The sequence below is a fragment of the Corvus brachyrhynchos genome, unplaced genomic scaffold, assembly GCF_000691975.1.
Source record: "Corvus brachyrhynchos isolate BGI_N302 unplaced genomic scaffold, ASM69197v1 scaffold94, whole genome shotgun sequence".
In the NCBI taxonomy this organism is placed as follows: Eukaryota; Metazoa; Chordata; class Aves; order Passeriformes; family Corvidae; genus Corvus; species Corvus brachyrhynchos.
In genome coordinates, this window is record NW_008238330.1 from 9,799,322 (window position 1) to 9,824,751 (window position 25,430).

The 25,430-nt window shown below is 43.3% G+C and overlaps 2 protein-coding genes across 9 annotated transcripts in view; one reads left to right on the forward strand and one right to left on the reverse strand.

Annotated features, from left to right (window-relative positions):
• Positions 1 to 9,117: 9,117 nt before the first annotated feature.
• Positions 9,118 to 14,938, forward strand: PRLH (prolactin releasing hormone). The gene is made up of 3 exons (XM_008633884.2): positions 9,118 to 9,689; positions 12,511 to 12,679; positions 14,243 to 14,938. Exons 2-3 carry the CDS (start codon positions 12,532 to 12,534, stop codon positions 14,419 to 14,421), a joined length of 327 nt encoding a protein of 108 aa, XP_008632106.2. The 5' UTR covers positions 9,118 to 9,689; positions 12,511 to 12,531; the 3' UTR covers positions 14,422 to 14,938.
• A 1,199-nt stretch (positions 14,939 to 16,137) lies between these two features.
• Positions 16,138 to 25,430, reverse strand: part of MYRIP (myosin VIIA and Rab interacting protein) — a 195,657-nt gene continuing 186,364 nt past the window's right edge. For 7 of the 8 annotated variants that reach the window (XM_017734510.1, XM_017734507.1, XM_017734504.1 and 4 more), the window contains 5 exons: positions 22,890 to 23,051; positions 20,689 to 20,793; positions 20,538 to 20,598; positions 19,611 to 19,729; positions 16,138 to 18,962 (listed from right to left, as the gene is read on the reverse strand). In XM_017734510.1, coding sequence (XP_017589999.1) covers positions 18,930 to 18,962; positions 19,611 to 19,729; positions 20,538 to 20,598; positions 20,689 to 20,793; positions 22,890 to 23,051 — 480 coding nt within the window. In that variant the 3' untranslated portion in view covers positions 16,138 to 18,929. The remainder of the gene's footprint in view (positions 18,963 to 19,610; positions 19,730 to 20,537; positions 20,599 to 20,688; positions 20,794 to 22,889; positions 23,052 to 25,430) is intronic. The other variant, XM_017734508.1, reaches the window with a different exon arrangement.

Consider the following 25,430-nt stretch of genomic DNA (forward strand, 5'->3'; position numbering starts at 1 on the left):
ATGGCGTCTCGCACGTGACAGCCCCTCAGGAGCCCGGTGCACAGAGTGGCGGAATCAGATAGTTTGGAAAAAACCTCTGAGGTCATCGAGTCCAACTCATGACTGAACGTGAACAGGTCAACCAGACCATGTCACTGAGTGCCACGTCCAGACGCTGACTCCACCACCTCTCTGGGCAGCCCATTCCAATGTGTAATCACCCTTTCTATGAAGAAACTCCTGATGTTCAGCCTAAACCTCCCCTGGTGCAGGCTGAGGCTGCATCCTCTTGTGCTGTTGCTGGTTGCCTGGGAGAAGAGACTGACCCCCGCCTGGCTACACTTCTTTCAGACCTTTATAGAGAGTGATAAGGTAACCCTGAGCCTCCTCTTTCCAGGCTAAACACCCCCAGCTCCCTCAGCTGCTCCTCACAGGACTTGTGCTCAAGACCCTTCACCACCTTCATTGCCCTTCTCTGGACCCGCTCCAGCACATCAATGTCCTTTTCCACAACAATGTTCCCCTCAGTGGATCCCCGACAGCAGTGCTGGTGTGTTCCTGGAGCCCCTCGTTCTCCAAGCTTCTGGCCCTCAGGGACCCCTATGCCCCAGCAAGGGTGACCCCCATGGAGGCCCTTCCATACTCACATCCCTTTGGCTTGGGTGCTTTTCAAGCTGATCTGAAATTGGGAGAGCACTTCCCCCTTCCCCACTAAAATATGTTGGAAAACCCCCTCCCTCAGGCCCCCCTCACTGGACAAAATGCTGCGTTAAATGCTGAGTGTGGTGAAGGAGGCAGTCAGCACCCCACAAACTGCCTGTGCCTCCACTTCGGGCATGGCTTGGAGACATAAGAAGTTCCACCTGTGAAAAACGAGGTTCACTCTCCTGTGAGAATTTAAAGGGTTTAATATAAAGACAATAAGAGACACACAAAATAAAGCAAAGAGGTAACGGCCGGGTGCCTTGGTGCTCTGCCAAGAGCACACCTGATGCTCGAGGTGAGTCCTTTTTATACCATTTTTACTGTCTGTTCTCAATTAATACTCAAACTTTTCCCGGAGCTGTTCTGCATGGCCACTCCTTGGTTCCACCTATTTAGAGCATGCGTATTCTTCTGCCTTGTGGTTTTATTTCTTTTGATTCTTGGGGTTGGGCTTGCTAGGTAAGAGTCGATGGTAGGGTGGATCTCTTAATTCTCCACAGTCAGGGCTGATTGCAGCTTTGGGCCTCTTCGTCTCTCCAGGCAGAGCGGTGATAAGGGCTCTCGGACTCTCCTGGCCACCAGTTCTCCGGGCGGAGTAGCCTTTGGGCCCTTTTGTTCCCTGGACAAATTGTTGATCAGCAGCTTCTCGGGCCTTATCTTCTGTTCGCTTGGAGGTTATCTTGCTTGCTCACACTTCATAACATTCTTGCTAAAAGAGAGAAAACTACATCCACACAGCAAAAAGCATTTCTAACATCATATAATATCTACCTTTATACTTTGCGAGAAGCCAATATTATAATATATGTTTACAACACACCTCAGCATGAGGAAGAACTTGTTTACACTGAGGGAGGCAGAGCACTGAACAGGCTGCCCAGGGCGGTCATGGAGCCTCCATCTCTGGAGACATTCCAAACCCACCTGGACATGTTCCTATGTCACCTGGTTGAGGTGACCCTGCTTTGGCAGGAGGGTTGGACCAGATGATCTTGGGAGTCCAGTCCAACCCTAACTATCCTGTGATTCTGTGAACTTTGCACCCTCTCAGGTGGGTGCAGCTGCTGTTCTCCATTCCCTAGGGTCCACCACGGATGGCTGGCATGTGGCCTCATGGGACTCCTGTGTGACAGCCGCTCACTGACCATCCGTATTTTGGGAGGATATCAGCAGTGTAGGGGCTGCAATGAGAAAAGTTTGCCTTCAAAAAGGTGTGCAGGTGTTACAAAGCTTGCCAGTCCTCATGAGGTGAATAATGGCTGTGCAGTTGTACAATAAGCTAATTCCACTGGCAGAACTGGCAGAACCTGTATTTCTCTTATTTTTTTCTCTTTTTGGCTTTTATGCTAAACTTCCATCCTCTTATATCAAAGGGATATTTCTTTTCTGAGATCCAAGGTCTGGATCAGCAGTGCAGAAGTTTTATGAATGCCAGTGTTCAATGATCTAAGAAAGTTTCTAGTCCTGGCACTTTGCAAGGAAGCTTTTCTTTTTTCCATGGAGAAAGCAAGGCCATTTACCATGGTACAACACCTCTGCTTACCCTTTGCTACCATCATTGATTAAACCTTTCACTGCACTATGGATGGTAGATGAGGGTAGTTTAACTCATTCCCAAGCAGCTGCAAAAGGCGCTGTTGGCGTGGTAATGGGAGGACGGGGCAAGAGCTTGAGGCCACAATTTGGATAATGCCTGTGGATTAAGGATGCAGAGCTAAACACTGAGAAACCCTCTGGGAAGGTTGAGAGAGCTCAGGACACCCATCGTCAGGGACATGACCCCAGGACATCAATAACACCTCTCTCAGAAAACTTGTATTACTACTAATGTGAAGAAGTTCTGGCTCTGATATATTTTTCCTAATCCTATGTCTCTGCAAGATTTTGTTTTGTCTTTTATTCTCCCATCATCATCCCACGAAACTTTTTCCCGGTGGCAAAGCAGGTCCCTCACTCTTTTTCTCCCAGCCACTGTTTTTTGTTACTTTGGCTGCACCAGTACTGCTGTCAGTGGGGCACTGGGATGAGCCAGATTAGCAAACTGATTTGAGTTAAAAAATAAACTCAAAGGTTGAAGACTCAGGTCCACTCCACTTGCATAATTCTGCAACAGTTGTGCTGATACAGCCAAGGAGGACAAGGCTGATGACAGGCCTGGCCATGGATGAAAGGAACAGTGGATCTTCAGACACAAACCCCAAGTCTGAGTCTGCAGGTTTAGCTGAGTATTCTGGTTGTTACGTCAGTTCTTGTGCTTACTCTGAATCTTCATGCATTTAAAATAGTTTTACACATCTAATTCTTACTGCAGGGTTAATCCAGTCCTATGAGCTCATTGGACATCTGTGGAATTCATCCTACAGTTTACAGACAAATGAGATTGGGTGTCTGGGAAGCAACAAAGCTCCTTTATAAGCCAAGAAGATGTGACTTTGTTATCCTTAAAATGAAACAACAATGAATATTTCTGGCAACTGCTGAGGGAATGGAAACAACCCCCAACTGCACAGCTTGGCATGCACTGCACAGCAATTAAAATAAAGGTGGTGGCCAGCACCCTCATTGTTCTCTTGGCAGCCTTCCACAAAGTCCATGTGAATTGGCGGGGCCTCTGTGGGGCTGTGTCGATGCAAAGAGCTCTCCCTTTGCTGTCCTCCTCAGAGGGAGCTGCAGGTCTCGATGTCACATCCATCACTAAGGTCTGACTTAAATCCTGTCTGTGCCAGCACATTGCACCAAACTCTGGTGTCTGTGTGCTGAGGCAGGTGGCATCCTGCTGGTGATGTGCTTCTCCTGCTATCGCCCCTCAACAGGACAGCTGTCCTGAGGTCCTTTGAGCTGACTGAGTCCTTCCCATTGCTCTTGAGCAGTCACTTGTGGCAATAGACCTGTGAAAGTCCTGGTTGTGAGAGGCTGCCAGTCACACCAGTCTGAAGGAAGGTGGGCAAAGCAGACATAGCCCAGCAGCAACCAAAAGAGGTAGAAGCAATTAAAATAAATTTAAAACCTAAGTGAAGGTGAGAGGTGTTGTTGCTTAACTGTTAAATTTCAGATTTTGAAAACTGTTACATTTCAGATTTCAAAACCTGTTCAATTTTAGATCATCCTAGAGATGAGGCTGAAGTTAATCTCATTCGCTAATATTAGACATCAGAGTTGAAGCAATATTTTGGGAATGAGACTCTTGTCTTTCCATGACTAATGTATAACCTGCCAACCGTAGTGCCAGAAAAGAACATCATCTCTAATTAATTTGATCACGGCTTCAAGCTATTTAAATGTAATAGTTGCAAGACCTGGTTATGAATAGCAATTAGAGATCCCCTTGCTTGCCTTTTACTGTATTTCAGTTAATCTATCAAGCTGTATGTGAATCATTAGAGGTTGTTTATGACTGGATAAGCTGCAGGGATTAAAACCAGGGGCTCACAGGCATACAGATGATAAATATGACATACTGAAGCCATAAAGTACACTTTTGTAAGAAATGTCACCCTAGTGCAGAACTTCACCTTCACTGGGTATTCTCAGAAGCACTTCAGATGCCCTTGAGGCAACCCAGACCAGTGGGAGAAACTTTGTTCTTCCAGAGAATTGTTGTGTTGGAAAAATGGGCTGGGAATGGCACAAGAAAGCCTTGCATCAGGAAAAAAAGTCACCCATGCAGTAGGGCTAAACCTGTGCTTTAGTTTAGGACTCTGTATGACATCTCTCCTTGGTAGTGTGCATGTAAAAGGCCACCCTTGTCTGCACCTGCCCCTCTGTAATAACCAGAATGAACAATATTGTTTTTCACTTCCTACAGACGCAATTCTAATATATATACTACTATTATTTTCAGGTGCAGCACACTAATATTCTGGGTTTTATACCTTAGGAGCTTTTCCAAAGCCAAAATTTAATTTAATTAGGGCTTGCTCCTGAAGGGAGATCTCCATACCTGGCCCTGCAGCCTGCCTTACCAGAAAATGTCAGGCTTGCATGCTGACCTGTCCTCTGCAACTGCCTGGAAACAAGGGTTTCCTGTGCCATTCCCAGCCCATTTTTCCAATGCAGCAATTCTCTGGAAGAACAAATTACTGCTTGAAGCACATGGTGTTCAAAGAGCAGTTTAAGTTGCCTGACAAAGCAATTGTGCATGAAACGTGCAAATGGCATGTAGGAGCACTAATTTCCGTCCTGCATTCCAGCAGTGCACCTACTCTATACAGAAATTCTCCCCACTCCAGCACCAGAAGCTGGCATTTGCTGGCCTAACTTTTGCATTCTGAAAATAACGTCAAAGTGCTGGATCCCTGAGAGATATGCAAAAATATTTCCAACCTTGATTCTTTTTCTTGAACTTCTCTGTTCTCACTACATGAGTCTACTTACAATATCCAGCTCCACTTGGAATCCACACATCCCAAACCTCTGTGCAGAAGGCTGCCCGGTAGCTTTCTATCAGGGAAGAAGAATAGTCAGAAGAAATCCTCCCATCAGCAGAATAGTTTTGAAGGTGGCTGTAACCATGCCAAGCGTGACTTGTATTTTTCCATCCAAGCTCCAACGCTGGTGCAAAGCCTCCACAGTGTGCTAAGGAGGGGCTTGTGGAGAGTGGCTGGAGTCCTGAGCTCTAGCCTATGCTTGAGCTGCCTGACTGCTAACAAATTGTCCCAATAAGCCTGTACTGACTGGGACACTGGGCAAACTGGAAACTGTGCTGATGATAAACACCTGTATATCCAGCCTAACTCAAGAGAGACAAGGTTATGTGTAGTTTGGCTGGGCTTGTGTACACGGTCAGATTTCAAGATACACACATGTTCGTTTGCAATGTGGGGGTTTCATTGCTTACTCAATAATGATTGCAAACAAGATGATAATTTTGGCATTAACCACTAGATGGTCCTCTTTCTCAAATTAAAAAAAATGTAGCTCCAAACTAAAGCCAGTCCTGGCTGTTCTCTGAACCTGAATGTTAATAGAGAACAGTTTCTTTGTAAAGATAAATGTTACTAGAAGTTTCATCTAGTTGAGTGAACTGGCATGGTTTTCTGAATAGGTTTGAATACAACTTTTCATGAGTCCTCCAAACTCATTTAGTGCAACTGTACCTCTACTCCACTACAGAAGGCTGGGCAGATTCATAGGTCAGGCAGTAGTTCAAGGCATTTGCAAACTATTCCCAGACTGGTATGTGAAAAAATGATAGTGGTGGGTTGGGTGGGGAGGGAGGAAGGGGGGAAGTTTCTGTTTCTCCATCCAACTGCATCAAATGTCTTTGCTTTTGTGGTTTTTCACCTTCTGTTTGTGGAAGGCTCTGACCAGCAAAAGAAGTACAGAAAAAAGATTTGGACTTGTTCTTTGAGAAAACCAAATTGTAGAATTTGTCATCAAAACTGTAGTTCACTGTTGGCCTCTGGTGCTGTCTTGTCAAAGAATACTTCTCTGCATCAGGCTCCCTGGACCTCATTCTCTTGCGTCACTCCAGCCTCCAGGCAATACTTTCCTATAATCTCCATTCACCCTCCTCAGCATTTCCTGCTCAGAAGCCTGACCTCTCCTTACCTTGGGAAGTTGCTTTTCTCCTCACAGCCCTTCACACCTGTGTATCTACTGCCTTTTGATTTAGTTTGATCCCTGGTGCATCCCTGGTCAGCCTTCCCACTGAGACACTCCAGCTAGCAGCTGGCTCAGCCCTGTTCCTGCTCATAACTTATGCAGGAATTTTATGTGCAGGAGTCTTTAATTGTGTGTGAGGCAGGACTTGAATTCTTCTCAAGGATCTTCTACAAAGAAGACAGCATGTGCCCAGCCTCTCCCTCAGAAACAGGAAAAGAATGGAAGTTTAAACACACAAACCTCTGCACCTTCGCTACAGACCAAGCTGTCCTCAAGATGATCTTTCTGGTTCAGTCTTTCACAACCCTCGTTCCCCTGACAGATCTTTCCCATTTCCTCCCAAGTCTAAATGGCTTTCACATTTCTGTGCTGCATGAGCTGACTTGCTTTTGTCAGCCAAAGCATAAGACCTATTATGAATGGGGTAACAAAATAAAATAAAGTCACAGCTGCCTGAAAAGACCCTGAGAAGCCAGAATGATTTCTGTGAAAGCTTCTGAGTGCTGTACGTAGCATTGTGGTGGTTCAGTTGTGGTCTGGTGGATAGAAATGATGACGTCCAGTGAATGAGGGTGGACTAAAGTTTACTTTGGTAAGAGAAATGCCTGATGAGGCTCATTTAAACAGACTGTCACGTAATTTGTTACTCTTCATTGCTGAGGACATTTTGCAGTAGCCTTTCATGAAGTCAGAATGATTGAAAGCGAAAATGAAAATACTTGAATGAAAGTGAAAATGAAAGCTCTTGAAACTGGCAAGTAGTGTGTGCAGAACAGATGCATAGCCATGATCCTTCTTGTAGCAGAGAAAGAGCTGTGAAGTCCTTGGCACACAATTTTGTGGATGCTGAGAATTTACATGGGTTCAGGAAGCAACAGTGAAAGAGAAGAAGCCCATCAAGGGCTACCTACCACAAAGAAACATTTGGTTTGGGAAGTCTCTGGACCACAGGGCTCAAGGGTCTGTGAGAAGAGTATTGTGGAGGAATGTGAAAATATGCTGCCCTGTTTTTAGACTTTTCCATAAATGTTCTTTGTTGCCCACTGTCAAAACCAAGATACTGCAGTAGATCAACTTTGGGCCAGAATGAAGGTAAATTTTCATATTAGAGCATTTTAAATGCTGGCTCTCCTAATAATGACTTTTTTTGTGTCTGGTTAGGGTATTTTTTATTTTATTTTGTATGGTGTATTATTTGCAAGCAGCCTTTATCAATAAACAAGCATTCTTAACATGAAGAGTGCATAATTTTGTTTTATGTGGTAATTTCCATGTTGGTGACAATGGGTGAAAATGATCTGTGCTATGGAAAGGCTCACATTGCAGTGCCAGCAAGACTAGACAAAGCAAATGAGATGAAAAAACTTTTGCTTCTATTTTAAGATGATAGGATCACCAGCAAAACAACAAAACAAGACAGGGTCCTGCATATCCTGGAGAAAAGAAACCTTTACTCCAGCAATTGCCCATTAGAGGTCATGAAAGAATACTCACATTTTCTGGTCAAAATAAATGTGAAAACCAGTAAGGGAAAAGATCTCTAATGAGAAGCCATGAAGGGTTTTACTTACTAAGAAGACAGCCTCTGCACACATGCACACAAAATTAGCACGGCAGAAGCACAGCCACTGCCTGGTTCTTGGATGCAGATTGATTTTTAGGTAGGGAGTGTTTGCAAGGTTCAAAGGGAACATGCTAAAAGGAGGTTTCTGAGAAAAGCATGTATATCTATTATTGATTGTGATAGTTGTAGGAAGACGTTTTGTGCTACCATGGATGTGAAGTGCTCTTCATATTTTGCAGTTGTGATCCTGAGTAGTCTGAGTAAACTCTTGAAAACTTGGATGAGGAAGACACTTCTTTTAGCTGTTGTTGGGTGGAAATTGGAGAACAGAAGAGTATTTCTCAGGCTTCTTTACCACTTTTGTTCATATATGTACCCGTAAAACAAACTATTACACAGAAATGAAAAATCCCTGCGATTAGTGACCATACTCTCCCAGTGATACTTGATGCTTGGATGGTGAGTAAGGGCAGGGCCAGGTAACATTTCACCATGCTTCCTCGTAGAAGCACCCCACAAACTGCCCCTAGGAAATAAAATAATTTCATTTCTTTTCAGAGGTGCCTAGAGTGAAATAGCATTATTTGTGCATTGAAGTTTTCCCAGCTGGAAGCGTCTTTATGGAAAAACTGAACATATTTGCTATTGAACTTCCTCTTCATCCTAATGGGATTGCAGTATTTCCTATGCAGTCTCAGTTTATGGATGAGGTCAGGCCTCAGAGCCCCCTTTCAAAGCACAACCTTAAAATTGCTCCTTCGAGTACCTCACCAGGAGCAGAGCAGGAACATGGGTCTGTGAAGAGAAAGCCTGCAGCTCCCAGTCAGCCCAGTAATGCTTCATATCTCAGCCTCTCTGCAGGATGGTGCCCAAGGAGCAGAGCTGCTCTCCCCTGCAAACCACCAGAGTAAACAAGGTCTTAGCTTCTACAGCAGCAAGATCCCTAACAGCAAGGCTGCAGTGACACATTAGTCAAGAGACAGAGTTAAAAATTACCACTCAGAAGAGACACCTATTGTAAAAATACAATATTGCTTGAGATATTGGCCTCACGCAGATGAAATATTCTCTGCCACAAAACAGGCAAGGGCCTGCTTAAGCACTGAATCACTACTGATTTCATCAGCTACTTGTGTGCTGTGTTGCAGTGTGACTTAAGCATGTGTGGGTTGATCCCAGCTGTGGGCTGGGGCTGAATGAAAAAAGAGCTGCTATCAAGTAAGATCCTAAGCAAAACACAGATGGGACAACAGCAAGAGGAACAAGGGCTGGGGAAGGAGTGTGTGGACTGACTTGTTCCAGCTTGCTAGCTCTGCTAGCTCCCCACTGTCCATCTCCTCTTTCTCCCCACAGCTCATCCTCAGCCATGAGCGTTTCCTCCTGCAGATAATGCTCTTCAGACAGAGCATCTCAGCTGGGCAGCACAGAGAGCTTGGCTCTCCTTTGCAGAAAGTGTAGCTGCTCCCGTCTGTCTGTGCCCCCCCACTCATAGGGGCATGGCAGCAGCCCCCTTCCCTCTGCTCTCTTCCTGGTGGGTCTGGGGGCCTCAGTCATGTGTCTTGCCATGCCCCCCCCAAAATCCCCTGGTGCCGTCCTCAACTCCTGCTCCCAGCCTCCTTCCCTGAACAATGGCTTTCTAATAGAGCCTCTGTTCTCCTACTCCTCCTTTTGTAAATTTAAATCCTACTCACTAGTACTGCTGACGTCCTGCTGGCCCACCTCTTGACTCCCCCTCCCTGCTTCAAGTCCACTTCCCTCCAGTATAAAAGGCACATGCCCCCATCAGCTGCCCTGCTTGGAGCAGCGACTACCTGAGAAGCAGCTTTGGTGCACACAGGTGAGTGCCTTCCCCTACCTGCTTCAGCTCTTGTCCAGGTTATTTCTTGCTGAATTTCCTTTTTTCTTTTTGGGCTTTAGCCCAAAACGTTAACATACAGAGCTGTGCCCTGTGCTCAGTAACTTTGACCCAGTTTTTGTTAGCGAAGCAGACCGTGGCGAGGCAGGGTGTCTGACCCCGCGGGCAGAGCTGTGCCCTGCGGGGAGAGCACAGGCAGGACTCCGCAGCACTGCCTGCACCTCTCCTGGCTCTCGGCGCTGAAACGAGCCTGGTTCCGGGCCTGCGCTTGCTTGGGGTTTTATCCCTCGGTGGTGCTTCCAACGCTGCTTTCGAACAGGAGGGCTTTTCACGTTTGCGTCGCAGGGGGTGTACACAGCCGCTGATCTCAAGGAAGATGCTGGTGTAGGGTGTAAAGAGTTAATAGCACCTTGTCTTCCGAGGACAACCGTGGTAGGGTTATAGCTGATGGATCCGAAGCAGAGCTTGGGTTTGGTATGATAAGAGCCCCTGTGTGCCCAGAGGGAGAGCCAGGCTTGTCCCTGACTCCTTGTGAGACAGACCCATGGCAAGTTGTGATACTGCTGCTTCACTGTAACTTCATTTGTGGTTTTAACTTTCCCCTCTCATGTCGATTAAAGTTGCCAGACTGCTGCACAGATGTTGCTCAGCCAAAATTTAAAGACTATGCTTGGGCACCAAGCAGAAGTGGCAAGTTGATCAAATGACAGTGGCGCTGAATTTTGCTGACCTCCAGGAGCAAAATTATTCCTGAAACTTTTCATTGTGTCAAGTTTTGTTGCAACTAGTCAGTTTTTAAAATTTTTATGATTATTTAATAGTTGAAAATGGAGGCACACAGCTTGACTCTGTGAGGTCTTGTTTTTTTCCAATTTTCCTTTTGGAAGAAATCTGCAGGTTTATGGGTTAAGGTAGGTCTGGACCTGAGGAGATCACAGACCATCTCTCAGCCACACGACTCTTGTGTGTGGGTAACCAGGCTTTTTGCTTAGTCACAAGATGGTGCTGGGTGTTAGAAATGCTCAGAGCAGCACCTCATAAACAGTACCATATAAACAGTGGTGTGACAATTAGGTGTAGGAAAAATTAGGGAGCATTAGAGATGCTGAGCCCCCTGATTATTTAGGGGTGGCATGTTACTTATTGAGGAGCAGTGGGAGCACTGTTCTTCACAGAAACACTAGCCAAGACAAGGTATGAACAAAAAGTTCAATACATATCAATGCTATATAAAGTGGCTGCAGTGGCTGATTCAGGCACAGGACCAGCTGGTGGGTACTGAGACACAGCAGTGCTTAGGAAAAAGTGTGTGCTAAAAGCTTTTCCCTGTGTTTTTGTCTTTCATCAACAATGAACTGAAGGCAAGCTCTTTCTTTCTGTAACTCGGTTCCCAAAAAAAACCCAAGACACAAAACCAGGGAACAAGTAACCTGGAAAACCTATCAGCAGCCCTGTAAACACACCAGAGAGATGCCTCAAAACACCTTCTTTTTGTCTCACTGAACCTAAGGTTTTGCTAAAAATGGAGCAACAGGCGAGGTACCCCAGCTGAAACTGAAGGCAGAATCCATCCCATGTGGTTCTACATACTAAGATAATTTAGTCCTGATTGTCATGAGATATTCAAGTTAGAAAAAGTTAATCTGAAGTTCTGAAATCATGAGTTAAAATCACTTTCCTCTAAGCTGCCTGGTAAGCAACCGTCAGTGTGGGAAAAAGCCCTTGAGAAACATTCACTGAATACTAGGGGCGAAGGAGCTTTTGACTACATTTTTGTGAAACACACACTCAACTTCTTCATGTGTTTTTGCTGTGTTGCCTGTTTGGTGTGTTTGGAAGCATCTTGCATCAAATATTTTCATTCCTGCTCTGCCTGTACTGAAGGCAGGCTAAGATTTTGGCAGCAACTGGGGAAAAATTCTGCATATACACAAAGAGAAGCCTCTGTATAGGCACAGCTGAGAGGATTTCCTACAGCCTCTGTGCCTATCTGTATCACTTACATGATGCTTAAGCAAATAGGCTCCTGCTCTATAGAGAGAGGCTCCAGGATGTCAGATGTGGAGACAGACCTTGCATGTCACAAGACAGACTATCCTGGCATGACAGCTGGGAGAGCTGCTGAGAGGAAGCTTGTACAAAATGCCGGAGACAGTGGTAACCAGAGCCTGGCTCCCTCCCCTTCCTGGATGCAATTTTCCCAGCTCAACACCTTCTGTTCTGCCCAGCCTATCCTGTGGGAATTGGGAGGGATTTCTCATTCTGTGGTATCTGGGTGCCTTTACAGGACTGGGACATACCAGTGGAAACTGTAACTGGAAATTGTAATTTTGCACACTGGCAAAAAACCAGTGTGATGGCACAGGAGGAGCATTGACATTCATATTGAAATGCATTTAGTTGTAAAAAGAGTGTGTAAAACACAAATTTTAGACACATTTTACAAGCAAGGAAAGTATGCTGGTGGTAGTGGCTAAAACACACTTTGGGGGCCAATGCCCGTGGTCATACAGAGAGGCATACAGAATCAGCAGTGGGCTCAGGGCCAGGACTTGTGTGTCCTGTGAAGGCTTTCACTGCTGAAGAGAAAAAGTCTCCAGTTTTTATCTCAGTAGATGGCCCACTTCATAGCCTTTGCCTTCAAAGAGAAATGCCCAGGACATCCCCAGCATCAGTGTTCCACAGAACTTAAGAGCATGAAATGGATCTGATGGGCAGGAACATACCATTACAGTTGACACATTCCTTCACCTTGAGAGCTTTAACTCACATGTGTTCCCCATGTTCACTCTTCTCCTTACAGCCTTCCCACCACTGCTCTGCCATGTGGCATCCAATCTCCTGGACACCACGTGCCCAGTGGTCCCCAAACCACTTAAAGCTGGTCACTGTCTATGTCCTGATGCTCTTGGTGTCGCTCAGCTTTGCTTCGGGACAGAGCAGGCCATTTAAGCATCAGATAGACAACAGAAGTAAGTATGATTCTCACCTGACATGGTGACCCCACAGTCTCTGCTGCACTGAGGGATCAGGGCTGGGCTGTCAGGCAAAGTTCAACAGCAAATCATGCAGGTGTTTCTATGGTGAAACCTTGGTGTGAGGCCCTGTGCTTCCATTTGCACTTGTCAGTACATATACAGAACCTCATGTCCTTCTCACAGCCCTTAATTAGCCAAGGCAAATAGCGTTATTTTTGATAAATATCAGAGAAGACACTAATGTGCAGAGGATAGACAAGAAAATGTAAAGTGATATACATCAAATATTTAAGCACCAAATTTTCAGCTGTGTTCTGTAGACCTACACAACTACTTCTATATAATAAATAGAAAGCAAGGGCCAGAAGCTTAAGTTCATGTTACAGACATCTTCAATTCTGTCTGGGACTGTGAGCTGTCTGAAAGTCCAAATACAAGTGGTTAAAGTATCTATCTCCAGAGATGCTGAGAAGAACAGAGGGTAGCCAGGTGAGGGTGATACCATGTATCCCAAGTTAAAACTAGCACACAGTCCTAAAGATTTTTCAGAAAATCTTATCAAGAAATCTCATCTTCCCCCAAGGAGCATAGGCTGATAATTGTAGGTGGAGTAGAAGAGAGGGGTTGTGGAGAGTAAGGTGTCTGGGCTCCCCATTAAAGAGGACTAGAGATGTTGGGAACCTCAGGTTTTAGGTAGACAGGTGAAAAACAAGGAAGTTTCTTGGGTCTTGTTGAGCAGGAAGGCTGTTAAACACTGTACTGAAAGATTTAAAAGATGTATATACGGAGAAATTTAAAGGCAAAGGGATTTTTTTCTCTGTTCAAGCATCAAAATTCACAGGGGAAAATCCTGCTGCCTTGACTAAGACTTTCATGTGTCTGGGATGATATATAATGCACTTAAATTGTAATTTATTCCTGCTCTTGACAGTTGTCTAGCTCTGGAACAATTTGGCATTTCCTTAGGGTGGCATAATCTCCAGCATGTTTTAGAATTTCCCTGCTGCTATATCTTTAAATATACAGTCTTTAATATTTTAAAATATTCTTTTTAATATTACAGTCTTTTAATACAACTATAACTCCTCCCCACACCTGCTCCAAAACTGCACTAGACCCCAAAATAAGTAATGTGTCAGAGATTTAAAAGAAAAAAAAGTCATCCATGAAAACAACTTCCTAAGTGAACAAGAATTAACTTTTCGTGTTTACCTCTCATGTAGGAACCCCCTCTGCAATCCAGTGGATTTGTTAGCCTGTAGAAATAGTGTACCTGGTACCTACTGCAGCAAATTTTGATGGGCCCTTTGGCTTATGTTAGAAATGCAGGTTGCATCCCAGATGGATGAAAATTAATTTTGCATCTGAATCTTCTTCCTTTGGGCTCTATACATGGAAAGTAACCCTCAAAAGCACCAGTAAGCTGTGTGTCTGGCTGTGGCCTTTCCCTTTTTTTCCCCATGGGCTACAAGTAAGCTGTCTAACATCCTCAAGATGTTGAGAAAACGCTGCCTCCAAGTGCAGTGGTACATCCTCACTGACTGCTTTGAATTGCAGGTCCTGAGATCGACCCTTTTTGGTATGTGGGCCGTGGTGTTCGCCCCATCGGTCGCTTCGGGAAGAGGCAGCTGAGAAGCAGCCATGGCAGCCTGAGGCCTGTGAGCAGACACCTGGATTTCATCTTGAATGCTTTGTGGGAGCAAAAATTATTGGACACAGAGGACAATGACTGGTGATTTCTGTTCCCCAAGGTGGCAATTCAACCTCTGTTTTTTGAATTGTGCCCTCCCCTGCACCTCAGACCTACAGTTCTGCTTTTGCCTAGCAATCCCACGCTGCTCTTCTTTTCTGCTTCTCGTGCAAGTACCTTCAAAAAGAAACATGTTCAGGGTGCAGGTAAAAGACAATGCATGGACACTAGCACTGAGTGCCACCACAGCTTATAAAAATGTTTCTTCATTGTGCATCCCCATCAGTCTCCTGATCCTGTTCGCTGCTAGGTTCACTGTTAGGTTTATCCAAAACCTACACAGCATTTGGGCTGGGATTTAAACTCTGCAGTGTTAAATGTATCATTTACATTTAAACCCTCCTGTCATATTTCAAGGTCAATGGCTGTTAATATGTAAAAATAAAAAGCAATGGTTGGAAGAAAGACAAAAGGCTCTTACCAATTTTTAATGTACCGGCATTAATGGCATGAAATGCTGGTTCTCTGTGTGTAGCTTTTATAGAGATTGTTAACATCCACTCCTAAGGATGTCTCCTTTCTGAAGTACCCACTGGCCCTTCATGATTCATCCTGTACTGCTGGAGGGATATTAATGAACAAAGAGGAGCTCCTATCAAAGATAAGTATTTTCTCCCTGCTGAAGAAAAAAACAATTGGCTAATTGAACTTCTTGGAGTAGTTTTGTGCCTACTGCATATAACCATGCACCATTATGCAAAAGGGGAAAGGGCCTGAATGAGTTGATTCCCTTTAAAACAATGTCTTTATTTCCAAGTACACTGTCTGAGCAAGCTAAACTCACTCTTTGAGGATCACAAGCCATGTATCATTGACTACATTAGTCCACATCAATAAGCCTGAAGATACAGCTCAATACCCATATTTATTCATGTTAATATAACTCTGTTGTGTTACTTTTGTAAGAAGTGTTACTTACAATGTGTTTCATCTTGATTAATAACTGTTAGGAGGAATAATAGAGTTTAATCTATGATCTATATCCAAAAAAGATAATTTACAATTTAGGTAATAACAGATGGTTAAATCCAGGTCATAAATCATTCTGCAAAGGATAAACTTGAATGGCCTTCCACTTCTAGTTGTGCTTTGTGAGAATTACTACTAAAATTGAATAATGGTTGAATTAACCATTGCAGACATTTTAATCCTTCTTTCTCTTTTTGCAAACGGACTGTCAGCAAGGGATGGGTTTTTACTATAATAAGGGAGTTACTACCATTTATAATACAAGAAAGCTGTTAACCCAAAGTGTTACTTAAAACATACTAATTTTACTGAATGCTTTAATGGTGGAGAAGATATGCTGATAAATATTTTGATTGGCATTCATTGCTAGGAAGTGTGAGACCAAGGTTATCGGCAGGGTTCTTGCTCAGTTTTTGTAGCAATCCCAGAGAGAGATCAAGAAATTCTGCCTGAGAAACTGTGCTTGAGATGGTATTTCACCCAACAGACTCGATGGTTTGAAGAACAGCATCCAATGTTCCTAACAGGATTCCTCCCACCCCAATCCGAGAGGAGGAGGTGTGAACCTGGCGTGCCCCCTTGCCCTCGGCAAACCCCGGCACTTCTGTGGAGATGCCCATGTCCTGGGTGTGATGGTGTCACTCGTGGACAGGCAGTGCATCAGCACTGTGTGTGGCTGTGGGTTCTGCACGCTTCTTGGCCAAAGTGCACACAAATCCAAACAACAGAGAAGAACTTTTTGGTTTTCTTTATGAATCAAGTAATTGAAAAGGCATTCTTTTCATAAATCGCTTTTACTCTTTTATAATTTCTCTTGACAATAATTCTTGGTGAGTATGCAGATAACAACAGCAAGGCAAGCTTAATATTCACTCAGACTTCATCAAATAGGTCATATAGTCTTCATTTTACCCATTAAAATATCTTCATTTATAAAAATTAATCTAAATATAAATATTAACACTAAAGATTGAAATCACTTGATGACAAAATAATTCTTTGTATGCTATAACATATGCTTTTATGATTTTTTTTAAAACAGTAAATTATATCTTTGCACGTATTTGGCACAATAAACATTTGTAAAAATTCAAATGCCTTAGAGCAGGTGGGATTTTTTTTTGAGGTTTTTTTTTTTTTTGCAATGCCTACACAGTACACATTTGTCTGTCAAAGAAGACTGAATATTTTAACATTGTAACACGATAATAGTTGCTTTTCATGCCTCTTAAGGAAAACAACCTACTCCAAACTTTGTTGGCTTGTTTAAATCACACTAACAGAACAAAAAGCCAAAGAGTTATTCTATTAAAATTAGTCATTTCTGTATTGATATTACATACACAATATTAGTTATTATTTATTAGACGAATATGCAGACCAACCACCATTAATGACATTTGATAACACACATACCTGCATAAACCAGAACCTGGGAATGTATTGTATACATACACAAGAACAGTCAATGGAGGAGGAAACTGAGTAACAAAAAAAAATTACTAGGCATCCTACTCTGTTTAATCTCCTTTACTGGATTGCATATATAAATAAAATCTATTTGTTTTATATATATATTTATATATTAAACAGAGTGGGCCAAATTCTTCCCTCACATCTGTGCAAACCAATTTCAGAGAATTAGTATTGTGTGAGAGTAAAAGAAGGCCTAATTTCACCCAGAAATTTTCACCCAACACATTGGGTCAGATCTTGGGCAGATGGAAATTCTTTGAAGGGATGGAGTGACACTTACAAGTGGGAAGATGGTTTTATTTATTCCAAGGTTTCCTCACATGCAGCTGGACATCAGAGGACTGACAAGCTAGATGTCAAATGTGGATGGCAGATTTGCAACTGGCACTGTTGTTCCAATCAACCTATCCAGCCATTCCTTGTCTTCCCCACTCACGCCCCTAAATCCAGCCAAGTCAGGAAAGTTGCCCTGTTTTGCTTGTATTTGCCCAACCACAGACATTTCATGGCCTGGTGTCCCAGGGAACTGCTTTCCTGCTGCATGGCAGGTAATGTGTGGCACTCTGCTCATGGGTGTTCACTAGGAGCCCAGGGAAAGAAAAGGGAATTCCCCTCCTTCCTGGCACCCACAGCTCTTGGGAGAGCTCACCACTCCTTAATGCTGAGGGGGAACTTGCCAGCCCATGCCTTCTTTTATAGCACATTTCACATCAACCCCATCTGCACTTGGGTACCTGCTCTGCAACTGGTGGGGAAGGTAAGGGATTCACTGGCTTATCACCTCCTCTGACTACCTTCTTTGTATTCTTCAGAGCAAAAAATACCACAAATTGGCAATGTTCTCCCACGAAAGGGTGAGAGGGACACCCTGTAAGCAGCATCCTCCCTCCTGGGCATCTGCCGAAGGGCCTTGTAGTTTGACTCACCTGTTAACGGTCTCAAGAAATGAAAGAAGGAATATTTCTATTCACAATCCAATTCAGAGTGGTCCAGTGGTAGAGGGGTGCATGTGGCACCAGCAACAGGCCCCAGCTATTCTCTGGGGACTCCAGACTAGTATAGGAACTGATGTCTGGGCTATATTTGCCTTCTTCTCAGAAACACCAGTGAATGTCAGAAAGGAATCTCTTGCAAGCTGCAGCCACCCTACAACTACTAGTCAGTCAGCAGAGATCTCATCCCCAATGCTTTCACTTCCTTTTTCCAATATTAAAGGTTTGGACAGAATTTATTCTGTACTACAGCATGGCTGGTCACCACCAAGTGGACAATGCTGCCAAGAAGAACGACACATACGAAGGTGTTGGTTTCTTTAACACTGTTCAGACGTTTCCAGACACTGGGATCATAAGTCAGCAGACATCTGGTCCACATGCGTGGCCACCAGTTTCTGATTCAGCATGACACCCCTGCTGCCTAGAGCAGTATCCCTAGCTCTGGAGGTGGAACATTCAATCTGAGAAATGTATTCTCAGTGAACAGAGAAGTCTTCCTCCTCCTACCAACCCTCCCAAGACCTCCATTGACTCCCTGGGGGCAGAGCGAGGTACACAGATTCTCCTCTCCCTCCAAGCAGCTGAAAAGCAGCACACACTGCACGGAGTTGTTCTTATTGCTTGACAAGACAGATGCCCACATGAATAGTAAGAGGCCAGAAAATAAGGATCACAGGTCTGCTTTGGCAGATTAATTGGCCTATAATTATGATTGATTGAGTGTACAAAAACATACTGCAGTTTAAAGACAACATACTTTAGTACAATCGATAGGGAGAAAAAGTGCATCTTAAAATGTGGAGCCTTGCTTTTGAAACACAGCATCCTGTCTAGAGTCCTCTGAGAACTTTAAGGCAGAGTTTCCTATAGCAGACCACAATGCTGAAGACTTGGACAGCTTTCTCAGTGAGGTATCCAAATGCAGCCCTATAACTGAGGCTCTGTGGGTTCTTGAGGGTCCATTTTCAGCTGGACATACACAATGGCTGTTAAGAAAAGGCACTCAAGTGTACAGCCTTAGGCAGTGTGTTATTGGCAGTAGGGAAGTGTAAGTTTAGTACATCACAGCAGATCCTATAGCAGGTTCCTAGAACAGAAAGGGACAGGAAAGAGAAAAACATGAGTGAAGGACTAAACAAGCCTGCTGAAGAACAGAGCCAGCCCTTCTCACCTCCCCACATATTTCCCACATATCCTGTGGCAGACTGCTTTGGGACAGCCAGCTTTTTCCTTATCCTGCTATGGCTGCTGTAGAAGAAATGACTGACAGCTGTTCTGGGTGTCCTGAGTGAAGCCTCTTTGTTCAAACCCTGCAGAGCCAATGTATGATCCATCTACCCCTTAAATTCCACTTAGGTAACCTTTGAACATTTCTCAACAATTAGTGAAATTCAAGGTGACTCTCACCTGCCAAGTTACAATGTGCAGCAGGTTCTGTGAGGGTCTGGTTCAGAAGTCTGAAATGCAGGGGATGACAAATTTATTTATGCTTTAAAAAATAAGGGTAACACATTCCTGGAGACCTGGCAGCCAGGCTGCATTATCACAGGCTGAAATTCAGGAGCTGCTATTCTATGGTATATAATCAGACTTCTTCCAGGACCCTGGTCATATTTGTTCCTCATACTATCAAAAAAAAAAGATTTCTGAAGATGCTGAAATACAGCTGCCTACACAGATAGTGCTATCTCTTTATTTAACAGCTTTTAACAGAGTTTTGAAAACATTTGTTTACCATTAAGTCCTTGGCAGTGCTTTTCCTTTCTTTAGTTCTTTGTGTTAGAGATCCTTGAAGCATGAAGTTTCTGTTAAATGTTCTGACAGTGGTTACTGGAGAACTATCTATTTTTTCACCTGGGTAAAATACAAAAGGGGAGAAATTTTTCACGTAAGAGATTGAAGCAGATACAAAAATACTTCTGAAGAGTCACAGCTTCTAGAGAGATAAAACTTCCCCTAAGATGTATGAGGAAAGCTGGATTTAATTTAAATTAAAAACAGCAGGCTGTGGTACTCCAAATTTATTAAAGTTTGAGGCCATGTCAATCAGTGGAATTACAAAAGAATAGTGCAGTGAACCAAGCCCTAGAATTGTCAGAGATAACGCACAGCAGAGTTAAAAAAACCCCAATAAAAATCCACAAAAAATCATAAAAGAAAAAACCCACTTGATATTATAAAGACATTTCACAGCCATTGTCTGACATACCAGGAACATTGCTGAGCCACTTCATATGGACTGAAATCAGCAAATATAGACATTAAAGAAGTGGTGGGTTGTGGAGGGCGGCAGCTGGCTTTTGGTAAATAAAACACTATGACCACTTGGGTCTCACAAAGTAAACCCCAGCCACGCTGGAGCAGCAGCACCCCTCTTGCAGGTTCAAGTATTCAACATTTCTCAGCCTTCTGCCTTTGCTCTTGTTTACTTGTCACTGTCACAACTTTCACTGAAGAGAAAGTGGTGATGCTTTTTAATGTGACAAAGGGGTATTTTACATAATGCAAGTACGTGGAAAATGAGGAGGATGGGACAGTCTATTAGTCTTTCTCTGTTCATTTCATAACTTAAACTCTTCCCTACTTTGCTAACCTGTACATTATATTGAATCTTATAAAGAGCATCTCTCTCTCTCTAATTCGTATAACAATTCAAGCGCACCTTTTATTGGTGGAGCTGGAAGTTTTCTCCTCTGCTGTCTTGATGTGTCTATTGTATGCATCTGTAAACAACACATATGCATTACTCAACTCCATTATAGAGAAAGAGGCAAGATTTCCCCAATGTATTTTTGAACATAATGTTCTGGCACCTGGTTTGTTTGCTTTTGATCCCGTTTCCTTGTCAGGCGAACACAGGGAGCCACGTTCAAGCCTGCAACAGTGAGAGCTGATATTCTGCTCTCAATATCTGAAATCTTCAAAGAAAATAAAAGAGAGAGACAGACAGATGGGGAGGGGGGAAAAGAAGTTTTAAAATTACTGTGGATGCCACTACTAAAATATAACCCTCCCCCAGTAAAATCCTCTTTAATAAGAAAATATAAACAGATGGCTAACTTCTTCAGCAATTCTGACACTTTCCTGCATTCTTTAGTCTTGACATTAAAAGGGGCTTAATTTGTTAGTAAAGATGGAGTAAAAGAACAATCCAACCTACCTTGTGACTCCAAGGAAGAGACATTTTACTCCTTTTGAGGAAAAAAAGAAAGGAGCACAGAAAACCTGCATCTGCTATCTCCCAATTACCTTTAGCTGCATAATCCCAAATTCATTCAAGCTGTGTTTTTAAAAGGCTACATTCAAAGAATGACTTTGTGGGACACATTTCATAACTCAAAATTATTTTAATACACACACAAAGTACATCCTCTGTCACAAAATCTAAACATTTGATCATAAGTATTTATAGTGCAAATGTATATGCATATTAAATACAAGCATGCATAAATGCAGGCACAGACTATATAAAAATACTGAATGGAAAACAAATTGCCAGGGGAAAGTAGTCTGATATTGAGAGTAGTGGAAACAAGTGTTGACAAAGAGAAAGAAGAGTCAGGGAAGTCAGACATAGAACCCAGCTCCTGATTCACAATGACACCTGAAACCACAATTGGCTTCACTTTGCAGAAGATCTTCCACTGGCTTCCTTGCATAGCTTAGGCCTCTTTCCTTCTCCCTGTCACCCCCATTAGCAGATTTACTCTAAGATAATGACTAAAGCCAACAAAACACCGCTGCCAGTTTGCCAAGTAGTGCTGATGCCTTGAGAGGCCTCCTAGACACAGAGACAAGACAGGAGTAAGGGAATAAGGTAGGTATTTATTTGAAAGGCCTTCAAAGGTACCCCCTGGGGGCCAGAGGCCATTGCCAAGATGGACCCCGAGATGGACGACAGGTCACAAGTTCTTCACACTTTCATAGGTTTGGTTCATTTGCATAGCAGGATTAATTCTCCAATTAAAGCTTCAGTTTAATGATGTAATTCCCCTCAGCTTTCCCCCCCTTAGAGGCTCTTTGGTTTATACTTTTTGGGCCTAGGATGGTCTGGCTGTCCTTGGAGAGCAGGCCCAGAGAGGCTTTGTTATGTCTACCTAGCACGAGAGAGCAGAAATTACCAGGCTACAAGAAACTTCAGAGTCACACACTAAGCAGTACATAATTTGAAAAATATAAAAGTTAAAACCTAAGGTTTTAACTAATCAGTGCAACAATGCATTTCTGACATCAGAGACATGTCAGGCTCTCAGATCTTTGCTCAGTCCTGAGTTGAGCATGCTTCCGCTGAGTAAAATCACCAGGTACTTCCCATTAAACCCTGACACAGGCAGGTCAGGGTGTCTTGCTGGGTACAGACTGGGCAGTGAACTGAAAGCCATGTCAGCCCCTTGAGCTCTGGCAATGTTATCTTGTTCAGCTTTTAGCACCAGATCACAACGTGCTCTGAGCTCCAGCCTTTCTGGAGCCCGCTAGATCACAGTGCCCAAGATTTTTTGCCTTTGGCTCGGATATGTGCTGCTTAGCACCTAAATCCCACGGCAGGCATGCAAGCCCTAGGCTAGGTGCTTGCCTCAGCCTCTGGCTGCCATTGGCCTTTGTTGGTAGAAAGCTGCCAACACTGGCATCTTTTGGGAAGTGCTTTACAAGCTGCTGATTAGATAAACTGCCTCAGACACTATTTGCAGTCTGACCAGGCCCACACACATGACACAGAGCGCACCATGGGAGCTGCTTGGCAGCAAGGAGCAGTCCAGCATTAGTATTGCAGTAAGAGGCTGCTGCGCTCCCATGTCCAAAACCAAGCTGAGGGAAGAAACAAACAGATATAGTACATCTGGCTGGGCTGAGCTACACAGCTCAGTTATGCTCTGCTCAGCTTGTGTGATGCTGTCAGCATCCTTAGATCATCAGACTACGGCAGTACGAAAGAATATTCAAAGTGTGCACGCTGAGGTGGGTGTTAGGCAAGGCAGTGCAAAACCTGCAGATGGGGAGGAGCTGCTGTCCTCACCTGAAGCTCTGCATGATGAACCTGGGCAGCTGCTGTGGCCACCTGATCCTCCAGATCGGCCAGCTCAGATTCCTCAGTAACACTGTTGATCTTGCGTGCGGCATCTTCCAGGTTGGTCAGCTGCCCCTCCAGCCCATACACTGTGCTGGCTGTCAGGTACACCTGCAGGGCCAAGGCAGGGACAGGTGTCAGTGGCTTCTGGTTTGTGGGCATGCAGGTTTGAGCAGACTGCATTTTCCATCATACCTGCAAACTTCCCGGCTTGCTAGCCTACCACAGGGAGATTTACCTGGCAGATGAAAGTTGTGGGGAAATAATCGGAAAAACACACATCCACAAAGAGAAGGGACGAACAAGGTGACTGCATTACAGATTTCATAGGTGCTACAATGGTACAAACCAGATTTGTTCCAGATTGATCGGCAAAGAAGAAAGTTGAAAAGTTGGCTTTTTTGTTATTGATATTCAATCGCATAAAGGGAAGTCAACAGATTATGCTTCATATAAATCTGTGTTTCTTTAAACCCACTTAAATGCCTTCTGGCAGTAAAAACTGCATGCATAACTGCTCAGCAGCAAATAGTTATTAACTTCCTATGGAGTAAATGTGCTTATATGTATAACGATTTTCCATCCCATCCTGCTCTCACCCAAATATACAACAGGCAAAACCTTCCCACCTCCTGGGCCTTTGAGTGAACGTGTGGAGGATCGACAGGCTTATTTGGGCTACATAAGAGGGAATTACTGATGTTATAATTCAGAGTTCTTCCCTAAAAATGAACAACTCTTACTATTTTGGCCCACCTCTGGTATCTATAAATACAGCTAAAGGTTTCATTTCCCATTCAGCTCCTCAGAGCAGTAATTAGTGATACACTGTGTTTTATTGTTTCTTTTATTTCACAAAACACCCTAAGGTACACAGCTGGATGGAGGTCACTGGTTTACAGAAAAGGGTAATTTTCAAGCATTAGCTTTTGACATCTGTGCTTAAAAGTGTGCAGAACCACATGAAAATGCTGCACTTTCTGCCTATTTACTTGTTAGCCAAGAGACTTGTTTCCATGAGGCTGGTAACAGCACAGTGGCAATGAAATATATATTCTGATTTCCCCATTGTAATAGCAGTAAAGACCATGTTGCTACAAACCCAGCATGAAGTAAACATGGCTGTGGCCGACTCCATGGTTCAAGGGACAAGCAAACAGGATCTGAAGCAGATCCTTGAGCCAATACCTTCATTTTATACGTCTTCCACTCCAGTCATTATATCTGCCCACAATTCCTGGATCATTCATACCTCTTTGACATAAGAGGTATTAAAATAATTTATGGCAATATTCTGACTTTATGGATCAAAATGGTGGAGAATGGCCAAATCAAAATGTGTTTACTTTTTATTATTTTTCTACTTCATTAGTGTTTCTTAATTGCTTGCAATAGTTTTCTTTTTTCTTTGTGTCAGTTGTAGATAGGTTTTTTTCATGCTTGTGACTTTGCTAAGAAACAAAATCACTACATCTATACAAATTGCATCTTGTAAGAACACATTCTAACTGCAGGCATGAAATCTTTGAAAAACATACCTAGAAGAAGTAAGTGATCTGTTGTAACATCTTTGCTGAAGTACCTGGAGACACGGGTGGTCCATAAAGTTAACATGATGATTTAAATAGAAATGCTCCTGTTTTTGTGGGGTTTAATTATTCCTTCCATTTGTTTAAATGATACACTTTTTAAGTATGACATACCACAGCCAGTTCAGATTAAAAGGTGATTTTTTTAGATTTCCCTGTCACATCTAAAAGCTTAGAGAAAGAAGAAATAGGACATTTTGAACAGAAGCATCTTTAGAAAGTTAAAGAAAAGATGCATTTAAGTGCTGTGGCAAAAAACTGCACAGTAAGATGTCCTTTCGAAGAGGTGAAAAATATATATCAAGAAAATGTGACTTTGAAAAATGTGAGAAAGGAAGTTCATCAATTTTTCCATAACTCAATCAGCCCCTACATTTGTGAAATGTTAATGAACATTTTCCAGCTGGATCTGAAGAAAATATTTTTCTAAAGAATATTCTCTTTACCTGAACAATTGTTACACTTCCAAACAGCAATGGTGTCCTTGCAGGCCTCCCCTAAATGATGCCCTTATTCATACATTCACATTTAGATTGTGGAGACTTATTTGACCATCATTTAGGTATGTACAGCTTCCACAAAACCCCAACATTTTGCTGTTACAGATGGCCCTACGTTCTCCACACTGCTGCATGCACAGTCCTCAAAAGGCTAGAGAGAACAAAAATGAACAAAGTGTTTATAAACACCCAAATCCTCTTGCAGAAGCTGCTGCAAAGAGCCTGTGGCTCATGTAAATATGGCCCCAACTCCAATGGGAAAAGTTATAGTTTCCTGGATTTCTAAATGCTCTTTACCATGGACTGAAATGGTGAAATCTTAAAACTGTGAAATTTTTGCCACCTACTTCATGTCCTGTGACAGAGGGACAGAGAAAGATATACTGTGGGGACACAGCAAG